Raw genomic sequence first — 14,484 nt, forward strand, 5'->3', positions numbered from 1 at the left:
AGTGTCTAAGTGCAATGATATTTTGACATCCAACAACGACGTCAAATGACGTCGATATTTGGTTGATATTAGGTTGTTTTGGAAACGCTTTAAAATAGCATTTTAGAACAAAAATGATTCACATCCACACTGTGTTTTACCGAGCATTTCTGAACAGCGCTCCGTCTGCTAAAAACACACATCACGTGACCACACAGACACAGCCTCACACAATGTCATGCACTTGTCTGAGCTTGTTTGGACCAAAATCCAACATCAAGCCATCATCTTAAACCAACATCACGTTGATATCAAAAACTGACATTTATTCGTCAAATTTGGCAACCGAAATCCAACGTCTGATAGACATCATTGTGGTAACATCCACTCAACATCAAGCTGTAACATCATTAGATGGTGATATTTGATTGATTTTAGGTTGGACATTGACATCGGCCTGCTATTGAATTCTGATGTCAACCCGATTTTCATTTCCAAATAAAATGCAACGTCCCCACGACGTTGGGGTACAACGTCAATCTGACATCACGTTGACATCCTGTGCCTGCTGGGTGCACTGTAAATGAACAATTACAAGGGTGCTGTAGTTTCACATCACAACTGTAGTTATAAATGTACAGTGTGCTTGTACACTACAGTGTTAGTGGCAGTTTTTACAGTATTGCTGGCAAAATTTATTAGCACACTGTAAATGTACAGTTACAATTGCAGTTTTACAGCACAATTGTAATTGTAAATTTACATTACACTTGTAAATTTTACAGCATTACTGACAACCAGCGATTTTTGACAGTGCACATACAGACAAGACAAAATTAATGCTTTTTATATACAGTTGAAGTCAGAATTATTAGCCCCCCTTTTTTTCTTTTTAAAATATTTTCCAAGTGATGTTTAACAGAGCAAGGACGTTTTCACAGTATGTCTGATAATATTTTTTCTTCTGGAGAAAGTCTTATTTGTTTTATTTTGCCTGGAATAAAAGCAGTTTTTAATTAAATTTTTTTTTTTTTTACATTTTAAGGTCAATATTATTAGCCTTGTTAAGCAATGTTTTTCGATAGTCCTCAGAACAAACCATCGTTATACAATAACTTGCCTAGTTACCCTAACCAGCCTAGTTAACCTAATTAACCTAGTTAAGCCTTTAAATGTCACTTTAAGCTGTATAGAAGTGTCTTGAAAAGATCTAGTCAAATATTATTTACTGTCATCATGGCAAAAATAAAATAAATACATTATTAGAAATGAATTATTAAAACTATCATGTTTAGAAATTTGCTGAAAAAAATCTTCTCTCTGTTAAACAGAAATTGTGGAAAAATATACAGATGGGCTAATAATTCTGACTTCAACTGTATCTGTGTAAAAATAAAACAACATATTATTAAAAATGGGGTCAAAACTAGTGTTTAAAGCATAGTGGTAAAATATAAATGTACAGTTTAAATTTACACTATAAATTTAAAGCTACTGTATTTTGTGTTCTTTCTTTTTTTATGTCATCAAATTATTCTTGTTTTAAATATGACTGACAAGATTTTTTACTATTTAACATTTTTCAGTAAAAATTCTATATAAACTGAATGACATTTTAGACATTTCTTCTATAAACTACAGTGTTGAGCTTGAAAGCCCTTTGACCAATACATAGTATATATATATATATATATATATATATATATATATATATATATATATATATATATATATATATATATATATATATATATATATATATATATATATATATATATATATATATATATATACACTATGTATTGGTCAAAGGGCTTTCAAGCACAACACTGTAGTTTATATATATATATATATATATATATATATATATATATATATATATATATATATATATATATATATATATATATAAACTACATTCATAAATATGCTATATATATATGGTTGAAGTCAAAACGATTAGCCCTCCTGTGAAATATGTATTCTTTCTATAATTTCAATAATTATCATTATTTCCCAAATGGAGGGAATTTTTCACAGTATTTTCTATAATATTTTTATAGAATGTATATTTTTAGTCTTATTTTTTTTATTTCAGCATTTTTTTTTTACATTTTTAAACCATTTTGCGGTCAATATTATTAGCCCCTTAAGCAATATTTTTTCTTTGATTGTCCACAGAACAAACCATCGTTATACAATGACTCGTAATGATCCTACCTTGCCTAATTAACATAATTAACATCTCTTAATGTCACTTTAAGCTAAATGCTAGTATCTAGTAGGAAAAATATCTAGTGAAATTTTATGTACTGTCATCATTGTAAAGATAAAAGAAATGAATTATTAGAAATGAGTTGGTAAAACTATTATGTTTAGAAATATTACTATGTTACTTACAGAAATTGGTGAAAAACAACAACAAGGGAGGGCTAATAATTCAGGAGGGTTAATAATTCTGACTTCAACTGTATATTATAATGTTTTTAGTATTCTGTAGTAAATAGAAAGTTCAAACAAACCACATTTATGGGACAAGTAAATCTTTTTATTATTATCAATGTCTGTTCTGTCGCTTTTAATCAATTTGATAAATCGCTGATGAATGATTAAAAAGAAATCTTACCGACCCCAGACTTTTTGAACAGTAGTCTAAACATTTTTGGAATAACTCGCAAACCAAGCAAAGCATATTTATGAATCTGTTTCTAATAAAGCCTCAGATAAGACCCAGGATTCTTGATTACATTGGCATGGCATGATCCAGGATTATAGGTGATTTTGAGGAAAAACTCGACTGGTGTCTGGCTTTTTGCTGGCTGTGTGCTGTTCATTTGCTGGCACTGTGTTTTTGGGGTGCAGGTTTGTGTGTGTTTGCATTGGTTTGGGGGCTCTTGCGTTTGCGCTGCGTGCTGGAAGCTTCTTCGAGCGACTTGATCCAAATGAGAGCCAATGTTAGTGACTGAGTTTGTGAACGTGCCCTGTGTGTTTCTCAGGTGCTGGACTCGGTTTGTTGCCTTTTTCCGTTAGTCCAGTTACACCCACTGCTAGTACTAACTGTGACTCAGGTACTCACTCATCTACTGAATTATCTTTATCTGTGTCTCATAACATGGTGCGAGTGTGTGTTTGAAGAAAATGCTTGACATTAATCTTTCTTTCAGGCTTGATGTTGTTTTCTTTTCATTTGAGTGAATCAATTGATTTGGTGTTTGAGACATTTTGCTTATAATAGTCATTCTGTCATCAATTACACACCCTCCCTCGTGTTGTTTTAGATCTTTATACTATATTTATATAGAGTCAAGCCCGAAATTATTTATACCCCTGGCAAAGACTTGAAGTTACCTTTATTCAACCAGCAAGTTTTATTTATTTATTTTATTATATATATAAATATATATTTATTTTATTTATTTATTTATTTTTTTACTAGCAAATGACACAGGCTTCTCCCAAAAGATATTAAAGTCCCGATCAAATCACACAAATTTGTCACATTTTTTCCTTGACATAGGGTGTCATGGGGATTCGGAAACAAATTCAAGGGCCACAAAATTCAATCTTTTCTTCTTGTGTAATATGAGTGTGAACCTACACTGGTCTTTGGTTACGTTACGATTATCATGCCATCGATTCGGTTTAATTCGATATCTCAGTGCATTGATGATGCTTTCCACAATCAATTTGATATTTTACTAAGCAACACAATAATTCTTGTATTAAAAGTTCTCATTTATAAATATATTTGAATTTAAATGCTATACAATTTTATAAGCTATACAATTTTGTCCTTTAATACAAGCAGTCAGATATGTACTGTACCTTTAATATGACCTGCTCAAAGAAACCAATATTTTTGAATGTATCACACAAAACTCAAGGACATGCACAGAACAACATGATCATTTAAAGCAAGTAAACGAATATAAATATTATCTCGCTTGCCAGAGATGGGAAGTAACGAAGTACAAATACTTTGTTTCTGTACTTAAGTAGATTTCTATTGTATCAGTACTTTACTCCACTTATTATTTTTTGACAACTTTTTACTTTTACTTTTTACAATTTTACACAAATATCTGTACTTTCTACTCCGTACATTTTTAAAACCACGCTCGTTACCTTCGTTTTCATGTGTTTAGTGGTGCGATCTATATTAATTCTATCAGTGACACAAAGGCTAGAGCATTAGCATTCTTATTTGAAGGGTTATATAACAAAGCCGTTACACCAAAAATAGCAATCAAAGGGCATGGTTCAAGAGAAAAGTTGAAAATTATAGAAAAAAGTATCAAGGAAAGAACTCCAAAAATGTTCCAACTTTAGACAAGAAAAAAACATGTGGCTATGATCAGCAGGAGCCAGAGAGCACCTATTACAACAAACATCCACGTCTGGAAATAGCTTCTTTAATTTGACATTCGTTAGATGAAGTCTATGGAGAACCTTAACTGAATCAGACTCCTGGCATAGGAAGAAGAGGAATTAACCCTTTCAGCAGCCATTTCCCACCATTCCTGATTCAAACCATTTTAAAGATCTTTAAAGAGCATCTGATTTTTCCGTGCTGCTTATGTGCTTTCATTTTCTCCGTCTCACTCGCGGGAAGTTCAGGGGAGGGAGTGTTTAATAAGCAACCCCTGGCAGGAAAATATACATTTAGATTTCAAATATCTTACTATTAAAAAGGAATCATACGTTTGGTCCTATCTATGTCGTAAGGAATGCCCTTAAGTAATGTAGTTATTAGTTGTCTCCAAGCAGCAGTGTTTATTGAGGTTGACGTAAAATAAAATAAAAAACGTAAAAATTAAGATAAGAAATATTGTTATAGCCACACTTCTGACTACTTTGCGAAATAACGCTCGTCGTAGACATCACGGGATGACTGATCGTGAAGGAACGTGTTGGCTGGCACATATGTTACCCACGCTAAGTCAAGATTTTATCAAGAAAAAAATCGCATAATCTCACATAGTGATTTTTGTAACCGCCAAAAAAAAAATCATCTGACCGGGGCCTAAGACGATTGATAAGAGGCATTATATTTCTCAGCTTTTATTTACAGTTAAACAAACATTTTAAGTCAGAATTTGCCAGGGGTATGAATACTTTTAGGCTTGACTGTGTATATAGTATACATACAGTTAAAGTCAGAATTATTAGCCCTCCTGTAAATATCTTTTTTTAAATATTTTCCAAATGATGTTTAACAGAACAGGGAATTTTTCACAGTTTTTCAGATAATATTTTTTCTTCTGGAGAAAGCCTTATTTGTTTTATTTCGGCAGAAATAAAAGGAGTTTTTAATTTTTTTAAAACCCATTTTAAGGTCAATATTATTAGCCCTCTTAAGCAATAAATGTTTTTTTGATAGTCTACCGAACTGTTGTGATGAGTCAGAAGGCATTGAATCCATTTGCAAGCTTTATTAAGAGCACACATACAAACAAACACAAAGGGGCAATCCAGGAGACAGAACGTGGGACAGGCAAAAGTTCAAAGGCAGGCAGATATCTTACTGGTCAGAATAACAGGCTGGAGATCAGGGGCAGGCAGATGTCTTTCGTAATCGTAGAACAAGCACAGGGTCAGAAACACAGATCAGTCCGAAGCAGGGAGTATGGAACGCTCAGAAATGACAGCCAGGCAAATCAAGACTTCGCAACGAACCGGAGCGTGAGTGTGGTATATATACACGAGAGCTGATGAGTTGCACCTGGACCGTAATCAGTGCCAGGTAGCAGGGCTTATGGGATTTTGAGTCCGTGAGTCGAATCAGAATTCTGGCGATGGTTCCCTCTGGTGGTGCACAAGAGGGTTGGCATCGCCCTCATTTACAACAGAACCCCCCTCCTGCGAGCGGCTCCTGAAGCGAGAAGGCACCTGACGCCGGGGTCTACCGCGCTGTCGGGGGGCTGGTTTCTCTGGGAACCTTTGATGAAACTCTTCCGTGAGAGTTGGGTCTAGAATATCTCTAGCATTCACCCAGGACCGTTCCTCTGGACCGTACCCTTCCCAGTCCACCAGATATTGGAGGGCGCCACCCCGACGTCGAGAGTCCAGCACTTCTCGAACGAGGTAAGCTTCCTCGCCCTCGATCATGACAGGTGGAGGGGTCCTGGTTTCCGATTCCTCCTCAACCGCCTCCTCTCGTGGACCACCAGCGGGTTTGAGTAATGACATGTGGAAAGTAGGAGAAATACGATAATGATTAGGCAAGGCTAAGCGAAAAGACACTGGAGTAATCTGGCGTACAATTTTGAATGGCCCTACATACCTGGGACTGAGTTTGCGGCAGGGCAATCTCAGACGAAGGTCTCGTGTCGACAACCACACCCACTGCCCCGGTTGATACGTGGGTCCCTGGCGTCGGTGACGGTTCGCCTGAATCTCTCTCCTCCTGACTGCCCTCATGAGATGTCTGTGAGCCTGGTTCCAGACATCCTCACTCCGCTGCAGCCAATCCGTGACAGCAGGTAACTCAGTGGGTTCTCCAGACCATGGAAACAGGGGTGGTTGGTAGCCAAGAATACATTTGAATGGCGTGATACCCGTGGCTGGCTTTATTAATAAATTTTGTGCATATTCTGCCCACATCAGATAGCGACTCCAGTCGTGCTGTTGCTGATGACAGTAGGAACGTAGAAATCGAATGACTTCTTGATTCATACGTTCAGTTTGGCCGTTGGATTGAGGATGGTACCCTGAGGTGAGACTAACATTAATATTTAGATTTTTACAGAGAGCGGACCATACCCGGGAAGTGAATTGGGATCCCCTGTCTGAGACGATATCATCAGGTAAGCCAAACATTCGAAATACATGATTGCACAGGGCTTCTGCGGTTTCAAAGGCAGAGGGCAATTTGGGCAACGGTATTAGGCGACAAGCCTTGGAGAAACGATCAACCACCGTGAGAATGACTGTGTTGTTCTGGGAAACAGGGAGATCCGTAATGAAGTCCACCGCTATATGGGACCAGGGCCGTTGCGGAACCGGTAGCGGTTGTAACAGGCCAGCAGGGGTTTGGTGAGATGCCTTCGTGCTTTGGCAAATTTCACATTTCTGAACATAATTAATTACATCCTTCGTGAGGGACGGCCACCAGAAACGGGCTTTGACTAACTCCAAAGTTGCAGTGATGCCTGGATGCCCCGAACTGGGAGTGTCATGAATATGGGTCAGTAATCTGGTACGTATGTTATTGGGTACAAAAATCAGGTGATTCGGACAGTCTACTGGAGGGTTGTTTTCTCGGTTGGCCTCTTGGATCTCGGTAAGTATGTCCCACTGTACTGGAGCCACTAGTAAGTTCGTAGGAATAATGGTTTCATCACTAATTGGGGTTTTATCCTCTGATAGCCTGGATAGTGCATCTGCCTTACTATTTTTACTCCCTGGTCTATAGGTGACAATGAAGTCGAATCTGGTGAAGAACAAAGCCCAACGAGCTTGTCTGGGATTTAGACGTTTGGCTGAGCGAAGATATTCCAGATTCTTGTGGTCAGTTAATATGGTGAATTGCTGACTAGCCCCCTCCAGCCAGTGTCTCCATTCTTCCAAGGCTAATTTCATTGCCAGTAATTCGCGATTTCCCACATCATAGTTTCGTTCTGCGCTGGTCAATTTACGGGAGAAGAAGGCACATGGATACATTTTGGATGGTTGACCCTGACGTTGAGATAACACAGCACCGACTCCTGTGTTGGATGCATCCACTTCCACAATGAAAGGTAGGTCTGGGTTGGGATGACGGAGAATAGGAGCTGTGGTGAATTGAGTCTTCAGATCGCTAAATGCTTGGCGTGCTTCAGAAGACCAGGATAGTTTGTGGGAATTTCGTTTGGTCATGGCTGTTAATGGTGCGGCTATTGAACTAAAGCCTCTGATAAACCGTCTATAGAAGTTGGCAAAACCTAGAAATCGCTGCAACTCCTTGAGATTCTGGGGTAACGGCCATCGTTGAACTGCCTGTACCTTCGTATCATCCATGGTAATCCCTTCTGCACTGATGACGTATCCCAAAAAGGCGATCTGTGTCTGGTGAAATTCACACTTCTCTAATTTGGCGTACAGACGATGTTGAATCATGCGTTGCAACACTATACGTACATGTTCAACATGTTCCTTCATCGTGTTTGAATATATGAGGATGTCGTCGATGTAAATGATGACCCAGCGATCCAGCATATCCCGAAAGACATCGTTCATAAAAGATTGGAACACGGATGGACAGTTTGACAGGCCGAAGGGCATTACCGTGTACTCATAGTGCCCCCTAGTGGTGGAAAACGCGGTCTTCCACTCGTCACCAGCACGGATTCTGACAAGGTTATATGCACTGCGAAGATCAAGCTTGGTATAATATCTAGCCTTTCTTAATTGTTCCAGGGCAGGAGGTACGAGGGGTAATGGATAGCGGAATTTTACGGTGATTTCATTGAGCCCTCGGTAATCAATACAGGGACGTAAACTGCCATCTTTCTTCTTTACAAAGAAGAATCCAGCTGAAGCAGGAGATGTAGAAGGTCGGATGAAACCCTTGGCCAATTCTTCGTCGATATATTCAGACATTGCCTTGTGCTCAGGTTGTGACAGAGGGAATATTCGACCCGTTGGAGGACTTGAACCTGGAATTAACTCAATAGCACAATCACTTGGTCGATGTGGGGGAAGTTGAGTAGCTTTTTGTTTGCTAAAAGCTTCATGTAAGTCATGGTACTCAATGGGGATTAGTTCATCAACGAGTTCAGGTAACACATTGGTGGTTCGTAATGGAATTTTGTGAATGGGCTGGATGCACTGTTTCATGCATGACTCACTCCACTGCAATATCTGTCCGTCCCTCCAGGAGATATGAGGGTCATGTCGCCTTAACCAGGGCAGTCCCAACACCAGTGGATGATTAACTGAATCAATAATGTAGAATTGCATTTCTTCAATGTGTAGAACACCAACTTGTAACTGTAGCTTATTCGTAATCATACGGATGCGTCCTTCACCCACAGGACGACCGTCTAGTGTTTCCACTGCAAGACAGGAATCATATGAGCTGAGAGATAGTTCGTGACATAAAGCAAATTTCTTAGATATAAAGTTTCCGGCAGATCCAGAGTCGACAAGAGCCGTAGTATTAATCATTCTTTTATCAAATTTAATAATCACAGGAATCAGTACACTGAAAAGTGCAGGAACATGGGAAGGACTCACCGATTGAACTGGTGTCTGAGGTCGCACGCTGCAGGTGGATTTCCTGTGCCCTGATTGACCGCAGTACAGGCATAGATGATTTTGCAATCGATGCATTCTTTCTTCATGGGTGAGACGGGTGAAACCCAGTTGCATGGGTTCATCAGGGGGCGTGTCACTTGAAACATGGAGCTGTGTGCGAGGATTTCTACGGCTGCGAATCAGATGATCAAGACGGATGGTAAGTTCAATGAGTTCATTCAATTTCTTTCCTTCGTCACGGCAAGCCAATTCAGATTGTAGATTGGTATTCAGACCCCGTCTGAATAGTGTCTTCAGTGTATCCTCAACCCAGTTAGTTTGAGCGGCGAGAGTGCGAAATGACAAGGCGTATTCTGCAGCTGTGTTACGCCCCTGTGTAAGAGAAAGTAACTGCTCACCGGGGCTTCTCCCATCTGCTGGGTGCTCGAACACTTCCCGAAATTGCTTGAGAAAAGTTTCAAATGTGGGATAGTTACATTCCTCCTCCTTCCATATCGCTGTAGCCCATTCCAGCGCTTTCCCCGTTAACAGGTTGCATACAAAAGCCACCCGACTAGAATCAGTGGGATATAATGCAGGTTGTTGGTTAACAAATAGTTTGCATTGCAATAAGAAGCCTTTGCAGCGAGAAGGTGACCCATCAAACTTTTCAGGAAAAGCTAATCGGGGACTTACGGTAGCCGGAGCATTGGAGACATGCGCTGGTTGAGAAGCTGTCATGGTAGCAGGCGGGGTAACTGCAGGATTCGGATGACGGAGTTGCTGCATAGCTCTCACCAGTTCCTCCGTGAGAGAAGTTAGATGGGTGAGTTGTTGATGATGGGTGGCTAACTGAGTGGCTTGAGCGGAAAGTTCAGTCGAGACTTGTGCTAAAGCTGCTGGATTCTGTAGTGGCGAAGTCTTCTGTTGTGATGAGTCAGAAGGCATTGAATCCATTTGCAAGCTTTATTAAGAGCACACATACAAACAAACACAAAGGGGCAATCCAGGAGACAGAACGTGGGACAGGCAAAAGTTCAAAGGCAGGCAGATATCTTACTGGTCAGAATAACAGGCTGGAGATCAGGGGCAGGCAGATGTCTTTCGTAATCGTAGAACAAGCACAGGGTCAGAAACACAGATCAGTCCGAAGCAGGGAGTATGGAACGCTCAGAAATGACAGCCAGGCAAATCAAGACTTCGCAACGAACCGGAGCGTGAGTGTGGTATATATACACGAGAGCTGATGAGTTGCACCTGGACCGTAATCAGTGCCAGGTAGCAGGGCTTATGGGATTTTGAGTCCGTGAGTCGAATCAGAATTCTGGCGATGGTTCCCTCTGGTGGTGCACAAGAGGGTTGGCATCGCCCTCATTTACAACACGAACAAACCACTGTTATACAATGACTTGCCTAATTACCCTAACCTGCATAATTAACCTAAAAGCCTTTAAATGGCACTTTAAGCTGAATACTAGTATCTTGAAAAATATACCGTCAAATATTCTGTACTGTCATCATGGCAAAGATAAAATAAATCAGTTATTAGAAATGAGTTACTAAAACTATTCTGTTTAGAAATGTGTTGAAAAAATCTCTCCGTTAAACAGAAATTGGGGAAAAATATACAGGGCGGCTAATAATTCAGGAGGGTGAATAATTCTGGCTTCAACTGTATTTAGAGTTATATTCATTCCAGACCTGCAAAAATGAATAATTATTTTCAATGTACTGTATGTACTGTATGACATAAAGGTGAGTAAATAACTTCAGAACTGCTAGCTATATATTTAATACCCTCACTCTCGAACATCCATGCAACATTCAGACACAAACACAGACATGACTGCGTTTCAAACACACTCATCAGCTGTTCCTCCCTAACACACAGCTGTGAAGTGTTGATTCATCTCCTGTTGAAACCCCATGATAAATCTTCAAAACCTGTCCTCTGATTCAACCTCAGGAATAGCAGTCAAAATGAACACACACACATTCACACATACACACACACACTGACCTCAAAAGACTGAAACACCTTTCATTTGAACATTGTTTTATGAACTAAAATTGCTTATGGGTGAAAAGTTCACTTCTCAATGGTGCCACTTGATCATTGTCAGACAAATGTTGCCGTGGTAACTAAACATGTCAATCAAGTGGAGCCCCCAGTGTGCTGAAATAATAGTCTGTGAGCCTGCTGTGTTTAGTGTGTGTATGTTTGGTGTTGCTGTCAAGTTTGTTAAACAGCTATTTTTTTTATTTTAATTTTAATGTCATTATTTTACAAAAATGTTTTCATTTTATGTAAATTACATACATTTTTTATTTCTTTTTTATTACTTTTTTTTCAACGGTATAGTGCATTAAAAAGGTAACTTGTCAATATTGTCATGTTGAATTTAAAGCATAGTTCACCCAAAAAGTTCTTTTACTGTATGCCCTTTATTTTTTCATACCACTAAAATTAATTAATTCAATTCACCTTTATTTCTATAGCACTTTTACAATGTAGATTGTCAAAGCAGCTTTACATAGAAGATCATAGTAAATTAAAACAGTGTAGTTCAGGTTTTACTGTTTAAGTTCAGTTCAGTTTAGCTTAGTTCAGTGTGGTTTAATATTCACTACAGAATAGCAAATCCATCAATACGCAGCTCTAGAGATCCCGAACCATGCAAGCCAGTAGCGACAGGCGAGGAAAAAACTTCACCAATTAGCGAAAAAAAATTATTCAATTAATTAATTACATTCTTTTATAAAAAAAAAAAATGTATTAAAATTAATTTAAATTTTATTTAAGTGTCCTATACTTAAATCTATTGGCGGATTTAACTAATAATCGTCCACTTGGGGCCCCAGGACATATGGGAACCCCAATAAGTATAAATTATAGCTATAGACTATATATAACATCATATTTTGTGTAATGAAAGTCAAACAAATACAATTTTTATGTAATTTAATGTTATTTAATACAATACAATACAACAATACAATACAATACAATATATTATTGTAAGGTTACTGTAAAGGGGCAGTTGCTGTAAATTGTTGAAAACAGTGCTGTAAAAATACAATAAAATGTCCTACACAGTAGGAATCATTAATAAGTGTGTGTTTTAAGTTAAGCGCATTTGAGCACATATTGTTTGCACATTTATTGAATAAAGATGTTTCCGATTCAGGTATGCAAATTCGTCTTTAGATGGCGCCTTTATAGCAATGTTTTAGTATGAATTCAATGCGAGACTTGGAATATACCGATTGTCACAAGCAGTCTTTTAAAAATGTTTTTTCTTTATCTTAGTTACTATTAATTACTTTTATATGGATGGACATACAATGAGCAGAACAATTTAGTACTCATTTTCAGGCATACAGCATTAGAAAAACATGTGACACTTGCGGGTGAATTATGCACATATTTATATGCAAGTCATATTTTTTCACGTTTTGTGTGTGTGTGTGTGTGTGTGTGTGTGTGTGTGTGTGTGTGTGTGTGTGTGTGTGTGTGTGTGTGTGTGTGTGTGTGTGTGTAGGCAAAGAAGATGGTAAAACCTGCAAAAGAGTCGCCATCAGAACCACCATCAGAAAAGATGACTGCAGAAGCAATGCACCTGTGAGTGTGAAAGATTTACACTACAATTCACCACATTTACACTACCATTCACTGCTGTATAGCGATTAATTTGCTTTCTTGCGTACAGTTGAAGTCAAAACTATTCGCCCTCCTGTAAGAATGTTCTTATTTTTTAAATAATTCCCAAGTGCTTTTAACACATTTTTAAACACAATGTTTTTTATAAGCTAATCCCTAGTAATTCATTTATTTAGTCTTTGCCATGATGACAGTAGATAATATTTTACTAGTTACTGTAGATTACAAGATACTAGTTTTTCATTTTAAAGTGCCCTTTAAAGGATAAACTAGGCAAGTTAGGTTAATTAGGCAAGTTATTGGAGAACAGTGGTTTGTTCTGTAGACATTCGAGAAAAAAAATCCTAAGACGGCTAATAATTTTGACCTTAAAAGGATAACAAAAACTGTTTTTATTTCAGGCAAACTAAAATAAATACGACTTACTCCAGAAGATTAAATATTATAGCAAATTCTGTGAAAATTGGTAATTAATTATATATATATATTTCCAACTTTTTTGGCTTTTTTTACTGTATATGTTGTCTCATTTAAAGATCTGCACGGTACAAATTTTTTAGTCCCGCTCCCGCAAGATTTTATTCTACACCCGACTGCTCCCTTTATTCTGCCTTTGTTTACCTGCTGCCTGACCCACCTCCTTTTCTACCCGACCTGACAGTTCCCACTAAATGTAGATCTGGTTTCCAAAATCTCGCGTTTAAATTGGGTACTACTGAAAGAGAGAGATCACAGATAAAACTCTAGGTTTTGCAAGGATTGTCGGCTAAATGTCAGTTTTGTTTGCCACTTTGTGATGAGACATAAGTGCTGCCTTAAACCTGAGGTTCCAGTCTTGTGACCACTAAAGGATAAAACTTTGAGGTATTATCACATTACTCACAAAAGGTAATTTAGACAGGGTAAAAGACATCAGACTTCCCTGAAGTGAGTTTCCTAACAGTAAACTGACCGTTTTCTAATGCAAGCTGATGAACAGCGCATTTTCACTTCGTTCTGCCCTGTTCGTAAAATTCGCTCTGAGGAGGACCGTTATGCAGATGATGCATGCACAGACTGTGTGGATAAAAAGCACGTGCAGATAGCACTGGCCATACGTTTAGCATGTGTAACAGTGTGTACCAGTGCTCAATAAGAATGAGGAAATCACAGACATGCTGTTCCGAAATAACATCGGGACTCAGGAACTATCAGGATCTATATTATTAGCTTGCCCGCTCCCATTCAAATTACACCAGAGTTACCGACCGCAGGAAATGTATTCCTGCGCCACAAGAAATCTGGTCCGGTCACGCGGTACAGCCGCAGAATTGCAGACCTCTAGCCTCATTCTCTTTTATTAGCCAATTTCCAATAACTAATCCCATAATATTTTACCAGTTATATTGCAGTAAACTAGTACTGTATTTAGTTTAAAATGACATTTAAAGGCATAACTAGATTAATTAGGCAATGGTTTGTTCTGTAGACAATCGAGGGCTAATAATATTGACCTTAAAAAATATAATAAAAAAAATTAAAAACTGCTTTTATTCCAGCCAAATTAAAATAAATCAGATTTTCTCAAGAAGAAACAATATTATAGGCAATACTGTGAAATTTTCCTCTCTTTGTTAAACAGCACTTGG

At 38.1% G+C, this 14,484-nt stretch overlaps 1 protein-coding gene across 2 annotated transcripts in view; it reads left to right on the top strand.

Annotated features, from left to right (window-relative positions):
• The window catches only part of otogl (otogelin-like), a 110,973-nt gene that overhangs the window by 95,791 nt on the left and 698 nt on the right, over nt 1-14,484 (top strand). The window contains exons 56-57 of one of the 2 annotated variants that reach the window (XM_073930220.1): nt 2,976-3,047; nt 12,738-12,817. In XM_073930220.1, the coding sequence (XP_073786321.1) occupies nt 2,976-3,047; nt 12,738-12,817 (152 nt within the window). The remainder of the gene's footprint in view (nt 1-2,975; nt 3,048-12,737; nt 12,818-14,484) is intronic. The other variant, XM_068214992.2, reaches the window with a different exon arrangement.

Source organism: Danio rerio, chromosome 18, assembly GCF_049306965.1.
Source record: "Danio rerio strain Tuebingen ecotype United States chromosome 18, GRCz12tu, whole genome shotgun sequence".
In the NCBI taxonomy this organism is placed as follows: domain Eukaryota; kingdom Metazoa; phylum Chordata; class Actinopteri; order Cypriniformes; family Danionidae; genus Danio; species Danio rerio.